Source organism: Marmota monax, unplaced genomic scaffold, assembly GCF_021218885.2.
Source record: "Marmota monax isolate L192 unplaced genomic scaffold, Marmota_monax_Labrador192_F-V1.1 WCK01_AAM20220418_F8-fsc00167, whole genome shotgun sequence".
In the NCBI taxonomy this organism is placed as follows: Eukaryota; Metazoa; Chordata; class Mammalia; order Rodentia; family Sciuridae; genus Marmota; species Marmota monax.
Window position 1 is genome coordinate 544,934 of NW_026694116.1, and position 27,354 is coordinate 572,287.

Consider the following 27,354-nt stretch of genomic DNA (forward strand, 5'->3'; position numbering starts at 1 on the left):
AGGAAACCCCTACTCCAGCACTAACTGCATGTGTGACCTAGATACCCTGTGGAAGTGAGGGCTAAGGGAAAAGTATCACCTCTGCCAGCCTGTTAGAACCAATCCAAGACCAAGCCATCCCAACTCAGACCACACAGTAAGAAGCCTGAGAACAGCCCTGTGCACAGGCAAGCAGTGCCCCAGCAAGGGCCCACTGTTTGAGATCCATATCAGGTGCTTCTGAGCTCCTCTCTCCTCTTTTACAAAATCCAAAGACAAGAGCAGGAAAGAGAAACAAAAACTTCATCCAGAAGATGTTTAAAATCACTACACAAAACATGAACAGGAGTCAGGCACGGTGGCGCACACCTGAAATCCCAGCAGCTCCAGAGGCTGAGGCAGAGAGATGGCATGTTCAAAGCCAGCCTTAGCAATTTAGCAATGCCCTAAGCAACTCAGCAAGACCCTGCCTCTAAATAAAATACAAAATAGGGCTGGGGATGTGGCTCAGTGGTGGAGTGCCCCCGAGTTCAATCCCTGGTACCAAAAAAAAAAAAAAAAAAAAAACATGAACAGGAAGTTAAAGGAAAGGAAAACTAAACCACTCCATCGAGCAAAGAAACCAAAGTGGTTGCTACTGACCCCAGGGCAAGGTTGGGGATGATGCCTGCAGCTGAAGGGGAGTGGGTGTAAAAACCCACATAAAAAATATTCAGATAGGCAAGTCCCCTTTTCCTTAACCACAGGGGACTGGAGGTCCACCAGAAAAGCACCATGCTTGAAGTCAGCAAACAGAGAGAAAGGCAGAACTGAGTTTCTTCACTGAAAACAGGGAGACTAGGAAAAGGTTACTGCAGAACCAGGAGAGGACCCTCTTCTCCCCTTCTTAGACTAGGTCCAGAAAATCCAGCTTATGCAGACAGCCCCCAACTTACAATGGTTCAACCTGAATTTTCAATCTTACCATGGTTCAATGGCAAGAGGCAACTGACAGACACCCTGCTAGCAATGCAATTAGATGCTCTCTTAGGAGGTTGCAGAGCAGCCAAGAGCCCAAGAAATCAGGAGGGATAACAACTCATTCACTACCACATACAGTGTCGATGACCTATGAAGTTCACTAAGTTACGAGTATTCAACGTGATTTCTACTTACAGTACTTAAGACTTAACAATGGGTTTATCAGGATGTAATAGTACCATAAATCAAGAAGCATCTATACCAATAAGACAAGACTGAGGAATCCTCCAGGGAAACCAAAGCATCCCAGAGAAAGACCTGTGGACAGGAACGTTTGCTAGAGACAACCAGAAAACAGCAACCAATCATGGTCCTGCAGTGAAAGCGACAAGTTAATAAGCCCCTCAAACAGTTTCTACCTCAAAGTGACTAAATGGTCAAAGAATGGAAGAAATGGAAGAAGTTTAGCAAAAAGGAATGCAGGGGGAACACATACACCAAAAAAAAAAAAAAAAAAGAAGAAGAATTTTTTTTTCAAATAAATGCAGTTTTTGAATAACTGTATAATTTCCTAATAATTTTTAATGTAACTTTAATATTTAGCTTTAATTTTAAAAAAGTAAAAATATTACATACATAAAACAAGAACAGGAAATTCTAAAAAAAAAGGACCAAAAAACAGGAAAAAACATAAAATTATAACAGTACAAGTTAAAAACCCATTAAAAGAAGTTGGAAAATAATAAAAACTGCTCCCAAAAAGTAGAACAAGAAGACCAAGACATGAAAAGGAAAAAAAAAAAAACTTCAAAAACTGGAAGACTAATATAAGGAAGTGCAACATTCAACTAAAGGAATGTTTTTTAAAATATTTATTTAGTCATATATGAACACACAGTATATCTATTTATTTTTATGTGGTACTAAGGATCGAACCCAGTGCCCCACACATATGAGGCAAGCGCTTTACCATTGAGCTATAGCCCCAGCCCCTCAACTAAAGGAATTTAAAAAGGAACACAAAGATCAAAGCAGAGAATAACTTGTCTCAAATACATTGCAAAAAAAATTCCTATAATAAAAAGGCTTTAAGCTCTAGATTTCACAGTTATTTACTATCCTACATGCAAGTGAAAAAAGGCTAGCACTAAGCACAAAGTGAATATTAAGAAAAATAAGGACGCAATGATCCTGAAAGTTTGGTGGGGGAATAATGCTTACAAGGATTAAGAATTAAAATGGACCTCTCAACAGCAACAAAGATATTGCGTCCACAGCTTCAAAATGACTTCCGTGGGGCTGAAGATGTAGCTAAGTGGTAGAGTGTTTACCTTACACACATGAGGGCCTGGGTTCTATCCCTATCACCACATTAAAAAATACATATATATATATATATATAAATTACTTTTGTAGGTCATCATATATATATATACACACACACACACACATATATATATATTTAATTCGATCAAAATGACTTCCAACCAGGAAATCCATGCCTAGCCAGATTTATTCTTCAAATGTAATGGTAGAATAAATATATTTTCAAACACACAAGTACCTAAAGTTTATCTCCTGCTGCCCCCTTCTTGGGAAGCTACTGGAGACTACGTTCCACCATCACCACAAAGGAGTAAACGGAGCAGGGAAGGTGGGGTGGACAGCATCCTCAGGACAATCCTATGCACCAGATCAAGAGAACACTTATTCTGACTGAGGCAGGATAAACATAAGACAAAGTACTGTGGAAGTCCACAGATGACCCCTAAAGTTGATGAATAAAGACAAAGGTCAAGAATTGTCAAACACATTTAGAAACATGAAGTAAATGCTAGAGTTTCAAGTCACTGCTGCCTTTCTAAGGGCTTTTCAAATGTTTTTTAGTACTGACTGACTGTGTAAGTTATGCTCCTGTTATTTTACTAAAAAATAAGATATGAAAAGATACATCAGAATTTGCCTAAAAAGGCACTCCTGCTGAAAGATGACTTTTTTTTTTTTTTTTTTTTTGTATCAGCATTTAACCCAGAGTACTTAACCATTGAGCCACATCCCTGGCCCTTTTTATTTTTTATTTTGAAATGGGGCCAGGTGCAGTGGCTCATGTCTGTAATCCCAGCAGCTCAGAAGCCTGAGACAGGAGGATTTCGAGTTCAAAGCTAGCATCAGCAATAGCGAGGCACTAAGCAACTCAGTGAGACTATCTGTAAATAAAATACAAAATAGGGCTGGGGATGTGGAGTGCCCCTGAGTTCAATCCCCAGTACCAAAAAAAAAAAAGAAGAAAGAAAGAAAAAGAGAGAGAGAGAGAGAGAGAGAGAGAGAGAAGAAACAAGATCTCACTAAGTTACTTAGAGCCTTTCTAAATTGCTGAAGCTGGCTTTGAACTTGCATTGCTCCTGCCTCAGCCTCCCCAGCCACTGAAATTATAGGTGTAATCATGCCTGACAGTAATTCTTTTTAGTGAGAAAATGTGTTGATTACTTTTGTAGGTCAAGCAAAAGGGAAAAAATATGCAGTTAGAAAGTGTGAAGTGTTGGGCTGGGGATATAGCTCAGTTGGTAGAGTGTTTGCCTTGCATGCACAAGGCCCTAGGTTCAATCCCCAGCACCAAAAACAAACAAAAAGAAAGGGTGAAGTGAGCCAGATGCAATGACACACACCTGTGATCGCAACAACTCAGGAGAATGGCAAGTTCAAAGCCAGCTGGCAACTTAGCAAGGCCCTAGATAACTTAGCAAGATTCTGCCTTAAAATAAAAAAATAAAAAGGAGGGATGGGGTTGTGGCTTAGTGGTAGAGCACTTGCCTACCATGTGTGAGGCACTAGGTTCAATCCCCAGCACCACATAGAAATAAATAAATTAAAGATATTATGTCCATCTACAACTTAAAAAAATTTTAAATAAGAGGCTGGGGATGTGGCTAAACAGTCATGTACCGGGCTCAATCCCCAGTACCAAAAAAGAAAGAAAAGTCTGAAGCATCAGTTTTGTTGGTTTAATCATTCTGTAATCAGCAAACCCTCAGCCACGAACCATTTCCCAAATTCAGTAACCACAATGATCCTATGCCTATCCATTTCCAGGGGCAGTGGTACAGGGCCAGACAGGACATCCTATCATGCAACTCCATAAAAAAATGCTTATAATTCCAGCGACATGGGAGGCTGAGGCAGGAGGATTGTGAATTGAAGGCCAGCCTCAGCAATTTAGCGAGGCCCTAAGCAACTTAGCAAGACCCTATCTCTAAATAAAAACTTTTTTAAAATATATTATTTTTTAAAAGGCTGGGGATATGTCCCAGTGGTTTAATACTTATAAGTCTAAAAAGACAGCTCTCATTAACCTTAACTGACTGTCAAGATAAGCAAGTGTTTTAGGAGTATGGACTCTGTAGCCAAATTACCTGCATCTTCATCTTCTTGGCCACAAGCTCTGTAATACTGGGCCTATTGTACCTGTTTCCTCACCTGCAAATGAAAATTTAACAGAACCTATCTCATAAGATTGCCGGCAGGCTTGTATGAGTGAACTCACTCAACACACTATGGCAGGGCTGGGCCCACACCGGCTCCATAAAAACAGGCTGTCATTAGCACAGTCTGTTAAGTCCTGTATTTGAGGCTGCCTGTGGAATCAGACATTCTGGCCATTCCCTCCTCCATCATTTACTAAGCACCTACTATGTGTACCCAGCAATGAACAAGCGCTAGGCCTACAAGTGCTGGCAAAGTTATTTGGGTACTACCAAGTCTTATTTTTCTCATCTATTAGGCAAAAGTAACAATATCTGCCGCACAGAGAAAACTATAAGAGGTAACTTCTCTTAAGAGCTCCCACAGTGCCTGGGACACAGCAGGCACTCAACAAATTACATCGCTAATCACTTCACATCTTCCCCTACCAGCCCGCAAGTGCCTCGGGATGTTCTGCCCCTTTGGTTCCGGTGCCTAACTCGGTCCTTGAGCAAACACTCCCTGCCTTCAATCTGAGAACTCCCCAGCACCTTCCGAGTTCACTTACAACAACAAACCCCCGAGAGCAAGGGAGCGAGCCGGCGATGCAGCGACCACTCGTCACCCGAGATAACCACCTACTGTTAAGCCGGGTGCCAGGATGTCAAGCCGGCTCCTCGTCACTTTTCAGTCTAGAGGTCCCACGGCTGCGGCTCTCCCGCAGGGCAGCCGCGGTCCACGGGGCCCAGAGCGCACCACTCCGCGTCCCACCGGCGCCCGTCCGGCCGCTGCCCGCGGGGGCAGCCGGGTCCGCCTCGCCCAGAGCGCCGTCCGCGCCGCCACGGCCGGCACAGGACCGACCCTCGGGAACGGGCCGGGGGAGCCACCACCCCAAACAAAAGAACGCCAACTCGCCGGCCGCGGGGCCGGGCCGCGGCTGCTGGGAAATAAACTTGAGGCGCGGGCGCCCCCCGCGCGAGCGCCCCGCCGGCGGCTGCGGGCGGCAGCGCTTTGTCCGCCGAGAGGCGCGCCGGGACCGCCAACTTTTCCGTAAAGATGGTGCCACGCTCTCGCACCGAGTGAAAGGTCACGGTGAGGGCCAGCGGGCGCAGGGCCGGCCTCGCCTCCGCGGCGCCCAAGTTGGCCGGCCCCACTTTCCCTTTTGTCCCCGCCGCCCTACCCGCCCGGCCAGGCCAGCGCGCGGCAGCTGCACTCGCGAGCGGGAGGAGCGGGACCGCGGCCACCCGCCGCCGCCGCCGCCGCCGCCGCCGCCGCCGCCGGGGCCCGCCGCGCACAAAGCGCGCCGGCGGAGCGCGGGCCGGACGCCGGGGCCTCGGCGCGGCCTGACCTGAGGCGGGGGCGCGCGTCCCCGCCAGGCCCGCCACCTGGCCGGCTCCCCGCCCCCGCGCCGCCGCCGCCGCCGCCACCGCTGCCGCCGCCCGCCAACCCCGTGCCGCCCCGCCGGCCCTGCGCCTCACCTCGGCATCGGCGGCCGCCATGGCCCGGGCCCGCAGCGTGGCCCCGCCCCTCCCGCGCGCCATCGCCCCGCCCGCGCCTCGCGGCCCAGGGCCGGGGCGGGGCCGGCTGCCCGCGTCTGCGCCTGCGCGCGCGCTCGCGCCTGCGCGCCGGTGTCGGAGGCGAGGGGCGCTTGCGCGCCGAGGCGGGACCCTGGAGGCGCCTGCGCGTTGGAGCGGGGCCGGGCGGCGCCTGCGCGCTAGCGCCCGGCATCAGCGTCCCGGGCTAGCTGGGCGCTTGGGAGTATCCTGGAGCCGAGAAGCTGCACAGCTGAGTATATAGTGGCTGCCGGGAATCCTTTCACCGCCAGTCTCGGATTTTGCTACCTCCTCTTTCAGTTACTCCAGTCAGCCGCCTTGGAAAATTCAGTATTGAATAGTACCTAGGCTTTTTTTGTTTCGTTTTTAACCGAGGGTTGAGCCCAGGGGTGCTTAACCCTTAAGCCATATCCCCAGCCATTTTTTTATTATTATTTTTATTTAATCCCAAAGAGCTGGGATTATGGGTGGGCACCATTGTGCCCAACTAAAGGACGATTATGGAATGCGATCCTTGGATGGAACTGGGTATTAAAGTCACTCATTTGTTCACCAAATTACTAGTTTCTGCCGCAACTTTTTGTTGTTGTTAAAAAGAAAGTCAAAATAAAAGGGTCTCCCTAATTGCTGAGGCTGGCTTTGAACTTGAGATCCTCCTGCCTCAGCCTCCCAGTCGCTGGAGTGACAGGCGTGGCCACCGGGCTGGCTGGTCCCTAGGCTTTCAATCGCGCTGTGTTTGGATAGCTGAGGGAGTCCCGCTGTCTCCCCTTTGCGCAGCGTATCCGCGCTGCAGGCGCTGCCCGCTGTGACCCCGTGGCCGCTCAGGCGGCCGCCGGCTGTGGGCATCGAGAGCTTGCGCGCGGCCCAGCACCTTTAATTTTCTTGGTAATGGCCCCTGAGCGCCTCCGCGATTCGGATGTGCCAAAGAGAGGCTGCACAATGCTTCCTTTAAGTGAAAAAGAAAGAAAGTTCTCGACTTCATAAAAGAAACCGGATGCTGAGGTTGATAAGATCCTCCTAGGTAAGGAAGATCTCCCATCCGTGCAATTATGAAAGAAAAAGAGGGGCTGGGGATGTGGCTCAAGCGTAGCGCGCTCGCCTGGCATGCGTGCGGCCCGGGGTTCCATCCTCAGCACCACATACAAACAAAAATGTTGTGTCCGCCGAAAATTAAAAGATAAAAAAAAACAAATATTAAAAAAAAAGTACCTATAAAATAAGAAAGAAAGAAAAAGAAATCTGCTAGCTTCCCTGTCGCACCTCGCACTGGAGCAGTAGGATTACAGTGCCTGTGAGCACTGCTTTGAGGTGCACAAGGTATTAAATTTGTGGGTAGACAATGAACAGAAACGTGTTGCAATTAGTGGCAGCGTCCAGAAGGCATTGAGCCTATAACAAGACTTCCCCAAGGAAGCCCTTGAAATAGAGGGCACCAAGCCATTTACTTCAAGGGATGATTACACAGACTAAAGAATAGGTTTGGACTGCAAAACAAAAACTTCTAGCGGTGAAGAAGCTGCTGCCCTATTTCCAGTAGAATTGAAGGCATTGACTAAGGAAAAAGTTCTTAAGGAAGAACTTGAGTCATCGGCAGAAGACACTGAAAGAGAAGTGGGGACAATGCCAAAATTTGCTGAAGTGTTTCAAATTGAACAGACATCAAAGGACTATTTTATTTATTTAGTTAGTTAGTTAGTTGTTGATGGACCTTCATTTTATTTGATTATTTAAATGTGGTGCTGGGAATTGAACTCAGTGCCCCACATGTACGAGGCAAGCACTCTACCCCTGAGCTACAACTCCAGCCCCAGAAATATTTTTTTTAAACTAGGGTTTGAGCCCAGGGCCCCAAATGCTAGACAAGTGTTCAACCATTGAGCTACATCCCCAGCCCTTTTTTGAGAGAGGTTCTCACTGATTGCCACAACTGGCCTTAAATTTGGATCCTCCTGCTTCAGCCTTCGGAATACAGTCCTTGGATGGAACTCAGTAATAAATTCACCTATATGATCACCAAATGACTAGTCTCTACAGCAAATTTTTGTTGTTGTTGAAAAGACAAAATAACTTCCAATTTCTATGTTATTACAAAAAGTTGGGGGGCAGGGGGAGAACTACACCAGACAAATGATGCAGACTTGTCATCTTACCAATTTGGGAGGCTGAAGCAGGAGGATCACAAGTTCAAGGACAGAATGGGCAACTTAGCCAGACCCTGCCTCAAACAAAATAAGGGCTAGAGCTGGAGCTCAGAGGTAGAGCACTTGCCTAGCATGCATGAGGCCCTGGGCTCCATTTCCACCACCCCAACATCACAAAAAGAAAACATTATCTGCGACATCCAACCACCCATACCATGATGGCTCAAAGGTCTAGGATCACCCAAAGCAGGTGATCTCTCCTAGAGCATGATCAGGTCAGTAGTAGCCCAGTGCTATATCACCTACACCATTCACCTTACTTCCTCCCATCACATAGGCACTTACAGAATGGTGAATACAGAACAATAAGATGGCTGAGAGGTCACAGTCATGCAATTTTTATTACAGTACATTATATAATTCTTCTATTTTGCGGGGTGGGGGGTGTACCAGGAATTGAATCCAGCGGCGCTTAACCACTGAGCCACATCCCAGCCATATATATATATATATGTATTTTTTTTTAAGAGGGTCTTGCTGAGTTGCTTAGGGCCTCACTAAATTGCTGAGGCTGGCTTTAAACTCATGATCCTCCTGCCTCAGCCTCCCAAGCTGCTGAGATTACAAGCATGGGCCACTACACCCAACTAATTATTTTATTACTAATGTCAGTCTCTTCCTATACCAAATTCATTGGTTAAATTTTACTGTATGTGTAAGGAAAATCATTGTATGTACAAGTTTCAGTACCACATGTGATTTCAGTCATCCACAGAGTGTCGTAGAACACACCCCTGCAGATGAGAGGGACTGTAAATTGGTGTTCTGGTGGGCAGGCCTAGGGTGAAGAACTCAAGGCTCAACTCTTAACCTCTAAACCCAGATACATTTTGATTTCCTGAGCTTTCACAAAGGCAGTCATCCTGAGTTGCTTTTTAGGGGGGTGCCCCAATTGGGGGTCTGCAGCAGAGGGGTGATGTGCTTATGGGGTGTGCCTGGCATGGAGGAAGGTGCTCTGGTTAGAGGAGGGACCCTACTTGGGCAAGGTCCCAGGTTCCTGGTAGGGAGGAATGCCCCAGCTGCTAGGAGGGATTCCAGCTAGGGGAATGTCCCAACTCCACATGTATTCTGATTGGGAGGATGTCCTAAGGATTGAGAAACTGCACAGAGGGGATTCCCCTCTAGGGAGATGATCCAGCTGGCAGTGGTGTCCTGAATGGGAAGGGGGTATTCCAGTATGGAGGAGTGCCCTGGTTGGGAGGTGTCCCAGTTAGGGGGTAGCTCTGGTTAAGAATGGGTGCTCTGGCTGGGAGTGATGTCACACTGGAAGGGTTGATGGACTGGGGTTTCTCAGATGAGATGCTGCCCCTGGCTATCCCCAGGCACATACTTGCTATGCACAGGGCAAGGACTTTCTTGCACACCAAGCACCCTTCGCTGGACAATGTACTTAGAGCCTCATAAAGCCTTTTAGGCTACCTGCTTCCTGTGGCCAAATCTGTCTCTTCTGTCCCTGAGACTTGAGAAAAGCATACAGCAAAACTGATGTTCTCACTGCCAAGAACTAAGGACGCTCTGAGTCTTGACAGTCATAGACTCAGTCTCATGAGGAAAAAATAGAAAAATGACTCTGCTACATCTGCAGTGTCAGTGTACACAGATAAAGAGGAATGGACAGCCCTAAGTGCCATTCCAGTTTTCTTTAGGGCGATTCAACTGTTCTGTCAAAGCCCTTGAGCTCCCAACCCACCCTCCCTCTATCCCACTCCATCTCCACTCCTGCCTTAGGACCTCCTCTGACCTCTCCAGGAAACTTTTATCTCTAGTATGTGCAGGGTTCACTTTGCTGTGTACCTCTAGTTAACAATGAGATCGCCCAGCCCTTTGCTTTATCTGGCTCTGTATCCTGCATGTCACATGACAACCCTGTATTCTTACTGGGCATGTTATCTGTCTTATCCCTAGGATAGCACTGTTTTGTGTGCTCAGAATAATACAAGAGACAAATAGTTGTTAGATGAACATATGCAGTTAAAATGTGGGGGAAACCCCTTACCATGCAAATGTGACCACAAATGCATGTGACAAGTAGGCTACAGGCAGGCCTCCCACTCCAATTTTGTAGACCTGCCTTCCTTTGATGGCCACTGACCACATATCCACAGTTCTCATCAGGTGATGTGTGCTTATTAAACCTAGACAGACTTGAGAGGCAGGCACTGTTGGCACCCTCACAAGTGATGGAAGCCAGGAAACCAAGCACCTGTGGGGTGGCACTGGCTAGAGGCCAAGATGGGACTCCAACCCAGGCCTCTTTCCTGGGTTGGAAGTAGATGCACTACTTCTAGCATGTGCTTACAGACTAACCCACCTGTAGCCTCCTGTCCGCCTTCTTTCAGTTGTCATCCTTCCCCTTGTCCCAGGGAGCTAGTGTTAGCTGAGTACAAGGCTACCTGGCCAGAGCCCACACTGCCAACTGCAAGGGCTGGCCTACAGCGTGTGCAAGTGACAGCCCATAGTCCATCTGTCCATCTGAAGCTACAGCCTAGGGATGACAGCCACTTACCAGGCCTGTCCTCTGGTGCAATCAGTTTAGTGAGTATGTGACCTATTCCCTAAGAGTCACGAACTTGTTACTCAGCCAAGGTGGCTGACACACCTAGTATCTCTCCACTCTATCAGAGAAGTCATGTGGCCCAAATCTACCCTGACCACCCCCATTGAGTCATTCCCATGGAGCAACAAAGGCAGCACCTCCAGGCCCTCCCTTAGAGCAGCAGGGTGCCTCTCTGGGAAACACTGCCCACAGTACCCCACCTATCTAGCTCTGGAAGCCTAGAACATAGTCTTCAAAGCATGGTCCTGGGTGAGAGCAGACAGGCATGACCTGCAGAGCCAGCTGAGCATTGGTGTTAACAGCCTCCAAAGGCCCAAGGGAGGGGGTTCCACTGTGGGCAGGGGCCTCGCAGGGGAAGGATGCATCTGGGAGGGGGCAAAGATGGAGCAGAACCAAAGAAAAGGTGGGAGCACCAGGTCCAACCAACACAGGCCGGAGGCTGCAGGGCATCCGTGGATGGAGGCAGGCCAGCCTCTGTCCTGTAGAGGCAGGCTCTACAAATATAACACTTTATTTACAGAGTTTCTCTAGTCTCTGGTCCCTGTCTCCCCCATCTCGACCTCAGGGAGAAGAGGGCTGACAATAGGGAAGCCGAGAGAGGTTGTTCCAGCCAAGAGGTGGCCTGGACAGGCATGAGTCCTGAGCGGCCAGGCCAGGCAGAGAGCTAAGGCACGAGGCCCTGGGCACCCCATCCCAGGGCAGAGGCCAGGCCCACCAGGAAAGGTAGCATGAGGTCAGCTCTCAAGGGTCAGCTCCTGGGAGTCAGGCCAAGGTCTGCACCACTGCAGCTCTGCTCATAAGAAGGTGGGGCCTCTGTGGGGAGAGAGTTGTGTCTGCAAGGGGCTGTGGCATCTCCTCCCCAACCTCCATCCCTGGCCTTCCCACTCACCATAGGGGTAGCCCCAAGAACTGTACTCTGGGGGAAGGATCAAGGCGCTGGTGGTGGGCACTGGGCCCCCAAAGCCCTCTGCAAAGTAGGGGACAGTGGCACCTGTAGAGATGCACAAGGGAGGGTGCAGAGAGTGGGGAGCAGGACTGCCATCATGAGCACAGGGCTCAGGGGCGACAGGCACAGAACACAAGACAGCAGGTGGTGGCTGCTGCTGTGAGTGGCTCTTGGTGGAGAGGGAGACCAGGTCTGAGAAGTGGGGGCCGCCAGCCACAACCTCAGCTTCCTCCTGGGGTGGTGCGGAAGGCACCACTGGGGGTGAGGGTCCAGCAGGTGGCTCCAAGCCTGGCCCAGGGCTCAGGGGAGCATGGTTCACAGCAATATTGCCAACAAAGATGGGGAGGGTCACGGTGGCTTCAGGCACCTTCATGGAGACCTGGGGAGGATGGGGGTGGTGAGGGGCCAGGGTCAAGGCCACCCAGCCTCAGGCCACCCCACCCTCAGCAGCACCAAACCTGCAGGTAATAGTCAATGTGGATAAGGCTGCAGCCCGGCAAGGCCGACTGTGGCAAGGCAGGCACCAAGATCTGCTCTTGCCACTGCGCACGCCTCCAGGCCTTGACACCAGCACCCTCCACCTCCGCAATGGTCCGCACGTCGTAGATCCAGCGCTTGGCCTTATAAGACACTTTCTGAGGAAAAAAACAGCTTATGAGCCTGGGAAGGCTGGCAACCAACCCGTCCCTCCGCCTGAGTAGCCACAGCTCACTGACCTGCAGCAGACTGGCCACCACAGGGCTGGTGTCCTTGCCCGACTGGTTCTCTATCTCAGCCTGCAGCCGTAGCACCTGCCCCACCACATAGCCTCGGAGATCAGTGCTGGCCGTGAGGACCACACTGCCTGTCTTCACCAACTTGTAGGAGAACTTCTTGGTGGCAGAGGCCACGTTAGGTTGCTAGACAGAAAGGGAAGTGGGGAGCAGGTGAATGTGAACAGAATTCCTGCAGCACTGGGACAAGCCCTCTCAATCCTGCCCCAGATACCAGTGATCAGCTCAATACAAAGGCTGCTACACCCAAACCCTCAGTTCTGCCCCGCACCATGGACAGATGGGGACCACCAAGGAGGTCACTGTTCCATCCTCACCTCAATGTCTGGGATGCTGTTCAGGTTCAGAGGGCTCAAGATATAGAATACAAGGCTGCACTTGTGATCCTTGGAGAAACGTGCAGTGTCGATGGTAGCCCTCACCTGGTGCACAATCCTGCCAAAAGGACCCTCAAAGGACGTGGGTGCTGTGGCTAGGGAGAGAGCAGGAACTGGCGTCTGGCAACTCCACCTATGGGGCCTACCCTCCCAGGCCATTGTCCCTAGCAGCCATTCAAGCTGGGCTCTCACCAGGAAGCAGGAACTGGAAGGGGAAGCTGTGCTCTCCAGCGGGCAGGCTCCCTGCAGAGACAGGAGGGAGGTGGGGGCCAGCCTCAGGAGGCCCATGGGGCAGCCACAGTGCCAGGACAGCAGTGGCCCTGCAGCTGCCCAGCCCACACTGGTCTCCCCATCCATCTCAGCACAGCAGCATAGCCCTGGCCTGAGCAAAAGGCTGCAGGTGAGAACTTGGCTTGAATGGGGAGGCGGGGCGCACAGGGGAATAAAATGGCTACACGAAGGTCAGAGCCTACCCAGATCCAGCACCAAAGAAGGGTGCCCCCTTCAGCCACCCAGACACTCTGAGGCAATGCCACAGTGCCTGCAGGGGAAAGAAGCCCACCAGGGCACACAGCCATGGGGAAGTAGCACAGGGTTCCAAGAGACAGATGTGGAGAGGCCAGACAGGCCAACTCCAGACAAGGGCTGCCCTAGGGGTCACCACTTGGATGCTATAAGGGACTGGCTCACAGACTCACCCTTGTCAGCCAATGACAGGGAGCTGTTGAAGTAGCTTTCTTCCACCACCCATCCTGTATCATTAGCCTTGTTGGAGACCCCACAGGAACCCAGGCAGGTCACACGGATTGCTGCAAGGGGAGGAAAGCATGAGCCCCAGCCAGCCTGGCAGCACCCTAGCCAGACAGGAAGCCCCTGCCTTTCCAAGAACACCCTAGCCATCCCTGATCTTAGAGTGCTTTCCAGGAAGCCAGGCTGGCAAAGGAACTGAGTTTCATCTGTCCTGGCATTCAAGGGGGTGGCTCATCCTATTCCTGTAGTAACCCCCAAAATGGTAACCTTGGCCCCCCACCAGACCTGTGAAAACAGCCCCTATAAGGGATTCTTGGGACACCCCACTACTGCAAGTCAGTTAGGCAGGAAGGCACCCCTTCATGCTCCAGGAAGCTAACTGCCAACCCTCACGCTGCAGGAATGTGGTCAGACCTGCCTGAGCAGGTCCACAGTCTGCCACCCCAAAGGGTGGGGCCCCTGACTTCCTGGGCAGCACTGCCCAGGAGGCTGATTTAGCGGGAGGGCCCCATCAGGACCTACTGAAAGCCAAACTCCAATTCCTCAATCCAACATGTCCAGAGCCTGTGGATAGGCAGCCATGGCTGGAAAATCAGACCAGCCAAGGCTGGGCACAGGGAGAATCAACCCAACAGAACCACAGCACAACAGAGGCCCAGGCAAGGATTAGGTGGGAGTCAGTGACAAGCACCCTGCAGTTCCACCCCACCCTTCTCCCTGCAGGGCCAGATCAAGGATTCTGCTCCTTTCCTTGTGCTTCTCCCAGACTTGATGGGGCCACGTGAGGGGAAGATCGCTCAGACCCTGATGCCTTTCTAATGAAACCACCAGGTGGGAGGAACATGTAGTGTCCAAGTGCCAGAGTTAGCCACACCTGCCTCACCTGGGGTCTGCCTAGGCAAGCCACACCCTGTGGCCCAGGCCTCCTGGGGATCACCCTCAGAACTCCTCCTGCAAACCCTGGCTCATCCTCAGCCCCAAGTGGCTCTCCACATATATACCCCTCTTCCCTTTGACTGATGCCAGGCCTCTGTCCCCGACCCCTGTACCACCCTTTTCTCCTTAGCCTCCATGCCAGGCTAGCCTATCACACTGATCTCAGCCCTGATTTGGAATCTACGCCAGCCTGAGAAACACCAGGGTGAAAGCAGGCCTAGAAAAGTTATCCAGGGGGCTAGAGATGTTGTGTGCTTGGACACACCCTCTTGAACAGAGCATGTTCCTCCTGGATCCTGCAGGTGAATCCTGCAGATGCCCGAACCAACCAAGAATGCTAGAAGGGGAAGGAGGTGCTTCCAGTTCTTCCAGTCGGCAACAGAATTGAAGACAGAACTGAAGACATGCACTGCCCACCACTGCCCAAATTCCTAACCCTCAACTCAAACAACAAAATGATTGTTTGAGCTATTTAGCTTAGGGTGATTTGTTATTTTTTTCACTGCTAGGGAGGGAACTCAGGTCTTGTGCCTGCTAGCCAAGTGCTCTACCACTAAGCTACAACCCCATCCATTTGGCGTGACTTTTACATAACAGATGCCCCCTCCCCACTACAAATCAGAGAAAGTGTGATTACTTTCAATTTTAACCTGTCAAATTGGCAAATGTTAAGCACTTTGACATGTGTTAGGTAGGAGATGGAAAACATGATCACCTGCAGGCTGAACACACACTACTGGAGGCAGCAATCCAGGCTTCAATGAAACATCAAGGACCCAGCCTAAACCCCCTTGGAGTGTGGGACATGGAGCCACATGAGCCCAGAAAAACAAACAGCATCCAACCCAGGGAACCCGGGCTCTGTGATCTTCCCAACACGTTAAGGATTCTGTGGAGGACCCGGCCTGCCCACTCTCTCAGCAGGATGGTGAGACACAGCTGGCACACAGTACTTCTGCTACTTCCTCACCAAAAGCCTGGAGCTGTTCCTCTGCTGGTCAGCAGAGTTTCAGGTCAGGCTGGGAGTTCCCCACAGAGCCAGTTTTCACTGGTCAAGACCAGAGGCAGAGAGAGGTTGGGTTTTTGCCTTCTCAAATTTCTGGATCAGGCAGGATCTCAGGATGCAATTCCTTTTTTTTTTTTTTTTTTTTTTTTTTTTTGGTGGTGCTGGGAATTGAACTCAGGGTCTTGTGCATGTGAAGCAAGTACTCTACCAACTGAGCTATATCCCCAGCCCCTCAGTTGCAGTTCTGCCCAAAGAGAAGTGAGGGGAGACCACAGGGCACATTGGAAAGGGTCTCCTTGCTGCTGGAGAGGCACCGGACACAGCATACCCTTCTTTCTGAGTGCAGACTCTCATGATGGCAGTACAGGGGCAGTCACCTAGTCACCCTGCTTCCTTCACTTTCAAACTTTAATGTTGGAGCTGCTTTTTGGTGGTGACCCTGAAGCCCCATTCCTCCTCCCCGATGTGGGGCTACCTGCTCCTGGCAGTAAGTGAGGTGCTCACACCAGCAAGTGCCTGTCACAAGGTCATGGGATGGGGGCAGGGGTGTACTGGCAAGGCATCCTCCCCAAAGTGAGGCCTGCGAGCCAAGCACTCAGGTATAAATGCTTCCAAACTGTTGCACGAGGCATAGCAAAACACAAGGCACCAGCCCAGCAGAGTCAGTCTTGGTTGGAACAGGTTGTTCACAGGAACTTCAGGACCTTTCTCCTCACACCAGTGTGTCCACCTGCCTAGCAGCCCCCTCCCTTGCATCCAGCCCTCTGACCTTGAAGACCTCCACTCACTGCTGTCCTGGTCCCAAAGTTCTCAAAATCTGTCCCAACCCCAATGGCTCCCCAAAATGGAGGCAGCCCAGCCTCTGTCAGACTCTCTCAGTAAGTCTTACCTGTCCTGCTTCCTAACTGTGTCATGAGAATAACCAGAATGGCCTCCTCCAGAGTACATGAAGCTGACCCATGGAGAATGGGGAGACATGCATCTGACCCACAATGAGAGGTCAAGGAGAGGAAAGAGAGTACAAGGCCACCCTACTTGGCCCCACCTCAGGCTTCAGAAAATTGCTCCTTCCTGGATTCCCTTCCACATCAGCTTTTAGGTAGTTGTGTCCTCATGGCTGGGTGCTGACCATTACTGCTACTCATCGGACAAGTGTTCAATGAGCAAATCCGGGAACCTTGGGGCAGGTCTGCCACCCACATGGGGAGTGAAGGGTCTCCCTGCAGCACCTACTGGAGCTAGCAGAAACTTAAAAGAACGATGGTCCTTCCTGTTCCATTCCAGGCAGGGATCAAGGAAAACCTAGTGGCACCCTGGCAAATTCACCCCCATCAATATGAATAATCCAACCTCTTGCCCCAGCTCATATCTCCACTTTTGGGCACATTTTATAGTCAGGACCAAGTGCTGGGGCTCCTTTGGCCTCCATAGGGTCAGCTCTCCATTTATCCACCCTCTACCTACCACAAGGAGGCCAGGGACTTAGGAAGCCAGGAGCTTGGCCCATTCTGTCACTGTGGTGAGCAATGACCTGCTCAACCTAAGCCCATCCAGGGAGGGAAGGAAGATGGACAATCCAGGTGGTGAGCTCTACACAAGACCTCTCTCCTGACTGCGGGTTCCTCCTAGCCCAGGAGCACATAGCCTTGAGTCTCACCTGTCTTTTGTGCCCAAGGAGAACTGCCCTGTAGCTGCTGTATCCCCTCTGATGGCCACACCTGCCCCCACCCAAATCGCAAACTCCAAGTGGGGACACAGGAGAGGAGGCAACAAAGTCATCACCAGGAAACCCAAGCCCAGAGCCTGAGGGAAGCACCTACAACTCAGCTTCCTCTTAGACCTGGCAACTCAGAAGGTCAGGTGTCAGAAAGCCATCACCCAGCCCAAGACCACTGAGGGGAGGATGACAGCTCTCTGTCCTCACCAGAAGTACAAGCTGCCAGCAGTGCAGAAGCCAGGGAGATCAGGTGCAGAGGGAAGTTGCAGCCGTGGTTCTGTCGAAGCAGCCAACGTAGAGAAACATCCCACAGGGACACCCACCCCAACCTCTACTCAGAGCTGGGGGTCAGGCAATGGCCACCATGCTGCCCAGCACACCCTGAGGGCTCAGCCATCAAGTCCCTCTCGGAGCCCTGTCCCCAGGAAGCAACAATATGACTACTACTGAGCACAGGAGCCCCATACCTGCAGAGTGTCCTATCAATGCCACCGTGGAACCCGATCCCAGGCCCCAAAGTCCCAGATGCCTGCATCAGCAGAGGCTCGGGCTCAGCTCCAAGAAGCTGGCTGGGCTAGGGTGAAGGGATACCAGGATGAGCCAATACATACTGCCCCTAAGGACAAACCTTGGGCAGACTGTAAGAAGGTGCCCAGTGGACTCTGCTGGGGATCCGCACTTGAGCCGCGCACTGACGCCCGCGGGGCCGCAGCTCTTAAGAGGAAGAGCCTGCCCCTATGCCTGGTGGCTTAAGAGAGGGGACCCAGAAGGCTAGGTTTCAGATGAGGGCCCAGCAGGTGCGGAGCGCAACTAGATGAGGAAGGTCGGAGTCATGGGTATGTCCACGGTCGCAGTAGCCTTGGCAAGGTGGACAGGTGCTAGGCCCTCACCCGGACTCTGGTTGCCCCTAAGCGGAGAGGACAGGAAGGGGCAGATGCGGAAGGACTGGGCCAACGGGCCTGCCTGCCTGCTCCGCCCCAGCCGATGCCGGCCACCCAACAACAACAACGGGCCTGCGGCACCCGCAACCGCGACCCAGCCCTCCCGCAGCCCGCCGGGTCCGCCGAGGACTGCAGACCCAGGCCCCAAGAGCGTGAACCACCCGCTTCCGGGAGCTCGGGCCGCGGCAGGTGCGGGCGCGGCCACCGCCCTCCCCCGAGGCACCCCGCGCCCACCTCGGAAGGGTAGCTGCGCCCCCAGACGCACGCGCACGGTCCCGGTCAGAGGCTCCCCTGGGCTGTAGACTACGCGGCCGTGGCTCAGTCGGATCTCGAAGAGCTGCACCCGCCCCATGCCGCGGCCTCCTGCGCCGCGCACTGACGCCCGCCGGGGCCGCAGCTCCGAGACCCGCCCCGAGGATCCGCCTCGAGTCCGAGGACCGCCCCCAGCCCGCCCCAAGACCAGCCCTGAGCCCGAGGACCCTCCCCGATTAGCTAAAAGGACCGGCTTTCGGCGCGCCCTGAGCCCAGCGATCCTCCCCAGGCCCACGGATCCTCCAAAAGCCCACCCCGAGGATCCGCCCCCGACCCTCTACCACATCTAGGATCTGCCCTCGAGGACTCACAGCAGAGTGCAGGTACGGTCCCCTCCACGCCTCCAGGAACCGCCTACCGACCCGCCCACAGACCGCACGCCCCTAACCTGCCGGCCCGTCCCCCGCGCCGAGAGGTATGCTCTTTAAGCTTCCTGGGGACGCTTGTGCTGAGCAAGCCACGAGTGCGCGGAGGTCCTGAAGACAGATGCTAAGCGGTGAGGCCCAGGGCAGCGAGTGCCCCTGGAGAGGGGACCAGGCGCCAGAATCAAGGCTGGGGCCGCCGGGCAGAGGTGCAGATGACTGTAAAATCAGGAGGAATATATTAGGATTCATCTTTTTTAAAAGGTCTCCCTCCTTGCAGATCTCGGTAGCGCACACCTGTAATCCCAGCAAGTCAGGAGGCTGAGGCAGGAGAATGACAAGTCCGAATCCAGCATCAGCAACTTAGAGAGATTTAGAGAGACCCCAACTCAAATTTTTAAAAAATAATAAAATAAAAAGGACTGGGGCAGGGCGCGGTGGCGCACGCCTGTGATCCCAGTGGTTGGGGAGGCTGAGGCAGGAGGATCACGAGTTCAAGGCTAGCTCCGGCAAAAGCATGGCGTAAACAACTCAATGAGACTCTGTCTCTAAATAAAATACAAAATAGGGCTGGGGATATGGCTCAGTGGTCTAGTACCCGGTACCTAAATAAATAAATAAATAAATAAATAAAGGACTGGGGATGTATCTCAGTGGTTATAGTGCCCTGGGGTTCAATTCCCAGTACAAAAAAAAAAAAAAAAGTCCTTTTGCAGAGAGTGAACTGGGAGGTGGGGAGACACTCAAATGCATATATCCCCAACATTCCAATGTTTGCTTTTACCATGATGCAAAAGCCAACCTATGCAACCCTTGCTCTTCACTTTCAGAACAATACTGAATAAATTACATGATATTCAACACTTTATTACAAAAGGTTGTTATGTTGCACAACTATCCCACCTGTAGGCTGTGAGTGTTCTCAGCACTGTCAAGGTCAGCTGTGATGGTCAGTAGTTCAAGGGTATTAAATGCCCTTCTCAACTTAGGATATTTCCACTTTTTATTTAATGATGGCTTTATCAGGAGTTACCCTGTCATAAATGAAGGAGCACCTGTACCAGGGGCAAATCAAACTCACATGCACAGTCTAGGGGAAAGGGCTACAAAACCCAGAGAAGCCAGGGAGTATCTAACATGGAGAGGAGGGGAATCACAGTTGCCAGACAGCTGGCAAAAAGGAGGCGTTTTTCCAATGGAGAAGATACGTACATCTCTTAGGAACAGGAGTCATGACATTCTGAGTCTCAGGTGTTCTGGGCACCCAACTTCCAGGCATAAGTCTGGGGAGTCAAAGGGCTAAATATTTGGTAACTGGTGTACAGATGGCAATTGATGTCTAAGGTGTTTGGGTCAAGAGTTCAGGACACAACCCAGACGCTAGTCTTGCTGTATCCAGCAAAAGGAGGAGGGACTCAGGTCCCCTGGGGTAGTCCTAGGCCTGGTTGATATTTCCCCACAAAGCTCCTTAGTATCCCATGTTCCAGGAGGATGGGTCACTCCACATCTTCCTGCCAGGATGGTGCAAATGGGGGAATTCCTGAACAAGGAGTCTAGGGTGCCAATAGGAAGGGGGATGATGACAGGCAGCACCCAAATGCCAAACCAACACAAGTCAAAAGGAATGTGTTTCAGGAGGGAGAGGACAGTTGTGCTGAATGTTGTTGGGTAGAATCATGTGGAGGACCTAGGTGGTTTTTTATCCCAGGGCTCCCACAGGGCTCTGCATATCCTCTGTCCTGACCCCATCTCTCATCAACACCCTGCTCCCCTGGGATCCACATCAGCACAGATGCTGTCCTCAGTCTTGTCTCTGTATGATCCACTCTGCTTATTGCACTAACAGGAATCTGACTTCTCTGGGAGCCTTGCGAGTGTAGATGTTTCTTTCACACAATTCAGATATCTCTGGACTTGGAGGCAGGGAGGTGCCCTCCAGCTCCTTACGACCCTTCTAGACCATTCTTCACCCTAAAAGTTCCCAGCTTTAAGTGTCATATTTTCAGAATTTTGACTTACCACCTTCTCAGTCACTGCAAACAAACTGTTCTGTCCCCTCATTTCATTGTAATCTCAGCTCCTGACTGTCATTCTCTGCAATTCCACTCCTGTAGACATTCTGAGTGACTTTGGAACTACACTAGGTGATCCTTCCAGCCTTCTGGCCTCTGCCTGGGCTTTGCTTTGCAAAGGTCCTGTCCACATGGTTCTACCCAGCAGCATTCAATACAACACTGTCCTCTCCCTTCTGAATCACATTCCTTTTGACTTCTGTTGGTTTGACATTTGGGTGCTGCCTGATATTGTCCCCTTTGCCACTGACATGATTGAGGTGACAGAGTTCAGTACTCACAGTTCCCAGGAGGAAGAGACAGCAGGTCCTGTGGGGTCACAGCATGGCACAGGACCTTCATTTTGTTTTCCACAAGAAGGAATGGGCAAGCCAGGCACAGTGGCACATGCCTGCAATCCCAGCAGCTCGGGAGGCTGAGGAAGGAGGATCGCAAGTTCAAAGCCAGCCTCAGCAACAGAGAAGCGCTAAGCAACTCAGTGAGACCCTATCTCTAAATAAAATACAAATAGGACTGGGGATGTGGCTCAGTGGTGGAGTGCCCCTGAGTTCAATCCCAAGTAAAAAAAAAAAGAAGAAGAAGAAGAAGGAAGGAAGGAATGGACAAGGTAAGGGAGGCCAGCTTGAGAGAGCGCAGGACTGAACAGTTGAACAATTTCAGCAGGCTCTGGCCTGGTGATCTCTGGTCATCTGGTTCCTGGCTCTGGCATGGCTTAGGGCAGGGAAATGGAGGCTTGGTGTGTAAGTCAGATAAAGGAGGTGGGTGGGCTGTGGGGTTAGGGTTAGGGTTAGTCTGTGTAGGAAAGACTTGATCCTGGGCAAGCCATCTCCAGCAATCAGCTGCCCCTGAAAGGGGCAGACTTTCCAGAACTAGTACAGCTCCAGGATGTAAAGCATCATAAAACTCAGAAAATTAAAAACACGATTAACACAACCTCTGAATCTCATGACTCCTTTCCTCAAGAATGTCCACTACGGGGCTGGGGATGTGGCTCAAGCGGTAGCGCGCTCGCCTGGCATGCGTGTGGCCCGGGTTCCATCCTCAGCACCACATACAAAGATGTTGTGTCCGCCGAAAACTAAAAAATAAATATTAAAAAAAATTCTCTCTCTCTCTCTCTCTCTAAAAAAAAAAAAGAATGTCCACTGGACTTCAGCAGCAACCTCCTACAGCTTGGTGGCTGATCTTCAAAGATGTCCACCAACAACTCCTTTCATCCCTTTATATCCATGCTGCTCCTCCCATCAGAAGTGGGCTCCATCTCCTGCTGTTAAATCTGAGCTGACCTGGTAACCTGGTAACTTACTTTAACTGGTAGGATAGAAACAAGAGCTATGCCACACTAGTTCCAGGACTGGCTCTGAAGAGCCCTGAACTGCCATTTGGAAATATTTGGTTACCCTGCAGAGAGAGCATGAGAGACAGAAAGCTCAGACATGTAAGTGGAGCTATCTTGGATTTTTAGCCTCAGTTGTGTCCCCAGATGACTGCAGCTGTATGAGTGGTCCCAGTTGTTTCAGCCATCTATGGTTATAGGAGGAAACACCCCAATTAATTATCCTGAAAGCTGGGCTGGACTCAGCTGGGAGGCTCTTTTGATGAATGGCATCTGCTGGGGATGGGGTATTCAAGATGCCCATTACACATACACACATGCCAGTTGGCTGGGGCTGATCTGATATCTCTCTCTTCCATATGGACTTTCCTCATGGCTACTTGGGATTCCACACAGCACAATGGTGTCTAGAAAGTGGGACTGACTATCTTGTGGCTGGTCCCCAGGAGAAAGAAGTAGAAGTTGATAATCCTAAGGCTAGGCTCAGAGTCCCTGAAATTTCTTCTATATTTATTTCATCAAAGCAATCATAAGATAAGTGTGGGGTACAGCACACACTTACAAGGAGGAAAGGAGTTGATGGTGACAATTTGAAACAGCAGAATCAACCAGCTGAGCCCAACCTAGATTTTAGAATAATGAGAAAATGAGTAGTTATAAGTCACTATGTTTGGGGGTGGTTTACTATGCAGCAATAAATAACTGAATTGGAAATGAAATACTGCCAAAATAAAATTCTGAAATGTGGCACTGACGTTGGAGCCAGGTAGCAGGAGAAGGCCAGAAGGGTCATGAGAAGGCCTCAGAGATGGAGAAAGTGGAGCCGTGTGTTTTCATGAGACCACTGCCCATGGCAGCACAGAACAGAACACAGGTCTGAGGACCTAATTTTTCTGACAGCAAGTTGAAAGGGCCAGTCAGCTTCCTTCAGTTATTTATGGTAAAGTGAAAATAAGAATAGAGAGAAGGACTATAAGTAGGAACTGCTCTGCTTTTAAGCCAAACAGAAATATTTAGAGAATATATTTCAACACAAGTTTTGCTAAGTTGGAAAACAAAATGCTTTCTCACTTCCAGCCTCTCCAGGTAGCAAAAATTTCCCAAAAGAAAGGGCATTAGGAAGGAGATGAAACTCAAAGATATTACCTGCAAGACACACCCTCAGGGTCACCAGCTATTCCAGATGCTTCATAAGACCCCTAGTTGAGGTCTCTGAGAGGTTTCAGGCAGGGGCACTGTCCAATAGATCTGACTTGAAGCCCACAGTAAGAGAATTTGTGGCACAGCTTGTGTCTAGTGAGGTGAGTTACAATTTTATGTGTGGAACATTCATACATTTTTAAAAAATTTATTCATTTTGTGGCCCTGGGGGTTGAGCCCTGGGGATTGAGCCCAGGAGTACTCTACTACTGGCACACCCCAGCCCTTTGTGTTTTGAGGCAGTTTTGGTAAGTTACACAAGCTATCCTCAAACTTTTGATCCTCCTGCCTCAGCCTCACAAGTCTCTGAGATCACAGGGGCATGCCACCATAGCCAGCACACAAACTTTTTAAAAATATAGTATCTGTTTGAACTAAAAGATGCAGTGTTCAAAATAAAGGAAACTGTTGGGCCCCCAACTTTCTATAAGCAAGAAGCAGGCTTGAGGAAGCAACTTAGCTGCAAACAGGAGCCATTTCCTACAGAAAAGGAAAGGTGACTCAGTGTGGAGCCAGGAGTGGGGGGGTGGGGCAAGAGCTGCTGAGGCAGTGGGAGCATGCACAAGGCGCTGGCTCCATCCCCAGCACTGGAAACAAAACAGACTGCTGAAGCAGGAGACCAGGGGATTCTTGCAAGGGGCAGGCCAAGCCTGCAGGAACAGTGCCTGCCCTGGAGCTGAGGGGCTGGTGGTGTCTAGCTGGGTTTCAACACTGCTATGTACCAGTGATTCTGGGTACTCATCTCCTGTTTGAATGAGGGTGTCCACATCAGTGCTCCTGTTTCAACACTGAATGTTGGGTGTGGAGGGCAGACAATGGGTCTGTTACTTTACAGGTCTATAGAGCAAAAGAAACCACAACCAACATGCCTTCTCCACACCTGGACCTGTTACAGACCACAGGATTCTGGGCTTCTAGCCTAACTCCTGAATGAGATGGCAATTTTAAAGATTGCAGGGACTCAAGTGTCACTGTCATATAGAATGGCATGAATTGTGGGGCCAGAGGTTGTGTAGTGGCAGGCAGTTACACTGGCAGCCCCTGCATGAGTGCCCACTAGGTAAGAAAACACCTGAGTAACCTGAAAAGAGGAAAGGTTTATTCTGGCTCACAGCTTGGGAGATTTCAGCCCAGGTCTCTGGTCTGTGGTAAGGCAGCACATCAAGGCAGCATGTGATAGAAGGAGCTGCTGGTCTTATGGCCAGGATGCAAAGAAAAAAATAGAAGAGGGGCCAAGGCCCCAACATCCCCTGCAAGGACATTCCTTCTTAGGAGCAGGAGACCTCCCACTAGGCCCCACCTCTTAGAGGTGACACACCTCCAGTGGAACCAGAGCCTGGCAGCCAAGCCTTCCACACAAGCCTCCAGGACCCTCATCCATACCACAGCACTGTCCTCAAGTTCTGTGTCAACTTTCCTGCACCACCTGGCTTGCCCACGTGACTTGCTTTGCCAGTGGGGTGCTAGAAGAGCAGGACTCTGCCCAGGCTCAGCAGCCCCTGTGCACACAGGAGTCCTGGCAATCTGGCCAGACCACAAGGGGAACCACCACCACCACCCCACCCCACCCCGTGGGAATGAGAAAAACAGTGAGGTGCTGCAGTTGAATTCCCAGCCAATGCAACCCAGTGAGGGGCCCAGCCAACACCATGTGAGGCAGAAGATCTCCAGTCCATTCACAAAACTGTGAGAAATGACAAATCCGTGTTTACTTAAGCAGTTACATTCTGGGGGAGTCTGTTGCACATCAGTAGGTAACTGAAGCATGTGGTGGTCAGCAGCAACAGCAGCAGTCCCTCCACAATCTCAAGTCCAGTCCTCCTGGGGTCTGAGTCCCCCACTTCCTCTCCTTCTAACCCTCCCTCCAGTGCCAACAATCTTTTGGACCACCACTGTGGCCTCCGAACCACTGATGACACCCTTCTGGTGTCTTTTAGCTCTGGTGCCAAGGACAAGCCTTACAGCCACTCCTACTCCTCCAGCCTCTTCCCCTCTTGCTCACCTAGAGTGAGCACAGTCCTGTCCAATCCAACCTCTCCTTGCCTTCTCAGAGACAGCCTACAGACTGGGCTGGTGACTGGTTTCCATTCCACATTCCTGCTGACCCCCCTGCTGTGCTTTCTGCCCCTCAGGCGCCTGCCACAAGTGGGTGTGCCACTCCTGACCCTCTCTGCTAGAAGGGCCAGTCCTTCTTTCACACTCACTTCCTACCAGTGATTTCTACTGCACTAAGAAAGCAGCAGCTTCTCATCAGAGAACTCCCCCAAGCCCCAACACACACTGCCTTTCCAGAGCCATCAGATTCCCCTCACTATTACTGACAGGAACCAGACATGCACTCCTGTAGAAGTAACTCTCCATCCTCTCCCTTTCTCTGCCCGTCTCCCATCCTTTCCTTTATAACTTGTTCTCCTTCTCTAAGGAGAACTTGCTTTCCTAGCACCCCACTGGCAAAGCAAGTCACTTGTTCGTTCCCACCAATAAACAGACATGCATGCTATCTCCCACTACACAAATCTCTCCTTTTATTTATTCTCTCTCTCTCTCTCTCTCTCTCTCTCTCTCTCTCTCTCTCTCTCTCTCTCTTTCTCCAAGAATTGAGCCCAGAGGCTCAACCACTTAGCCACATCCCCAGCCCTTTTTATTTTTTTATTTTGAGACAGAGTCTCGCTAAATTGCTTAGGACTCCATCAGTTGCTGAGGCTGGCTTTGAACTCGTGATCTCACGATCCCTCTCCTTCAGGCTCAGGAGCTACTAGGATTACAGGCGTGGCCACCCACCCTGAACAACTAACATTCTCCCTTGACTTCCTTTCTTTCCAACTTCAGCCCCACTTCTCTACTCTCCTCTTTGACAAAATGCTATAGAAGAGTTTTGACAAAATGCTATAGAAGTTTTCTCATGGTCTCCAATTCCTGTCCTCCCATTCCTTTTTAAACCAACTAGATCTGTTTTTCCACTGAAACTGTACTTATCAAGGTAATCAACCAATGGTCAGGTTGCTAAAATCCACTGATTTATTTCCAGGTGCCACCGAATAGGGCCTATCTGCAGAGTCTGACACAGGGGACCCCTCCTGCTAACATACACCCTGTCTTCCCTAGCTTCCAGGCCACCACCCTTCTTGGTGTCCCTTCTGTCTGACATGTTAGTTCTCCTTTCTGGATCCTTTTCTTTCCAGTCTCTTTCCACTTTTGTACAATAGGCCAGGAATCAGTCTTTCTGTCTTACTTGGTCCCACAGTGATGTCACCCAATTTTCTGATTTTTTAAAAATATTTTTTCTTTGTTGATAGATCTTTGTTTTTATGTGGTACTGAGAATTGAACTCACACATACCAGGCAGCGTGCTACTGCTGAGCCCCAGCCCCAGCCCCAGCCCCAACTTTCTGACTTTTGACATGGTTTGAATGCCTGTGTCCTTCCAAAATCCATAGTGCAACTTAATCCCAGTGCATCAGTACTCAGAGGTGAGGCTTTGAGGAGATGATGAGGCCATGAGGGCTCTGCCTTCATGGATGGGATTAAAAACCTCTGTAAAAGGGCTTGAAAGTGTTTGTTACCTTTTTTAATATGTATTTTTTATTCTAATCAGTTATACATGACAGCAGAATGCATTTTGACACATCATACATAAATGTTTGTTAATTTTTTAATTTTCTTCCAGGTGAGCGTGCAGCAAGAGGTGCCATGTTTGGAGACAGCAGACCCTCACCTGATATTGAATCTGCAGTAAATTGATCTTGGACTTTATTTTCAGTTTTTACTCTTTTTTTGCAGTGTTGGACAATGGAGCCCAGGTCTCACATATGATAGGGAAATGCTCTACCACTAAATTATATCCCCTGCTAAATATATTTCTATTATTTACAAACTACCAAGTCTAGGGTATTTTATTATACCAGCCCAAAAGGACT

General features: G+C 50.6%; 2 protein-coding genes and 1 long non-coding RNA gene across 9 annotated transcripts in view; 1 reads left to right on the forward strand and 2 right to left on the reverse strand.

Annotated features, from left to right (window-relative positions):
- The window catches only part of Ehmt1 (euchromatic histone lysine methyltransferase 1), a 151,723-nt gene extending 145,786 nt beyond the window's left edge, over window positions 1-5,937 (reverse strand). For 3 of the 6 annotated variants that reach the window (XM_058585878.1, XM_058585877.1, XM_046465677.2), the window contains exon 1: window positions 5,877-5,937. In XM_058585878.1, coding sequence (XP_058441861.1) covers window positions 5,877-5,897 — 21 coding nt within the window. In that variant the 5' untranslated portion in view covers window positions 5,898-5,937. The remainder of the gene's footprint in view (window positions 1-5,876) is intronic. The other 3 variants (XM_046465676.1, XM_046465680.2, XM_046465682.2) reach the window with 3 other exon arrangements.
- Window positions 5,938-8,474: 2,537 nt separating this feature from the next.
- On the reverse strand, window positions 8,475-18,558 carry Arrdc1 (arrestin domain containing 1). Of its 2 annotated transcripts, XM_046465683.2 has the most exons (9): window positions 18,390-18,558; window positions 17,843-17,962; window positions 13,504-13,614; window positions 12,998-13,048; window positions 12,746-12,900; window positions 12,372-12,554; window positions 12,114-12,290; window positions 11,599-12,034; window positions 8,475-11,522 (listed from the first exon to the last, which is right to left on the reverse strand). In XM_046465683.2, exons 1-9 carry the CDS (start codon window positions 18,505-18,507, stop codon window positions 11,458-11,460), a joined length of 1,416 nt encoding a protein of 471 aa, XP_046321639.1. In that variant the 5' UTR covers window positions 18,508-18,558; the 3' UTR covers window positions 8,475-11,457. The 2 variants fall into 2 exon arrangements, with proteins under 2 accessions (XP_046321639.1, XP_046321640.1); XM_046465684.2 differs by lacking the exon at window positions 17,843-17,962 and having other exon boundaries at window positions 18,390-18,556.
- On the forward strand, window positions 18,555-27,190 carry LOC124107540 (uncharacterized). Its single transcript, XR_006856457.1, has 2 exons — window positions 18,555-18,790; window positions 27,105-27,190. It is a non-coding gene; the product is annotated as an uncharacterized LOC124107540 (long non-coding RNA).
- Window positions 27,191-27,354: the final 164 nt, after the last annotated feature.

What these genes read in the sequence shown, in the direction of transcription:
- Arrdc1 (XM_046465683.2), bottom strand. Translation starts at nt 18,507, where the DNA reads ATGGGGCGGGTGCAGCTCTTCGAGATCCGACTGAGCCACGGCCGCGTA. An exon ending in CCTGTCATTGGCTGACAAGG is followed by an intron (nt 13,049 to 13,503) that starts GTGAGTCTGTGA and finishes CTGTCTCTGCAG; the next exon opens with GGAGCCTGCCCGCTGGAGAG. An exon ending in TGGTGGCCAGTCTGCTGCAG is followed by an intron (nt 12,291 to 12,371) that starts GTCAGTGAGCTG and finishes TTTTTTCCTCAG; the next exon opens with AAAGTGTCTTATAAGGCCAA.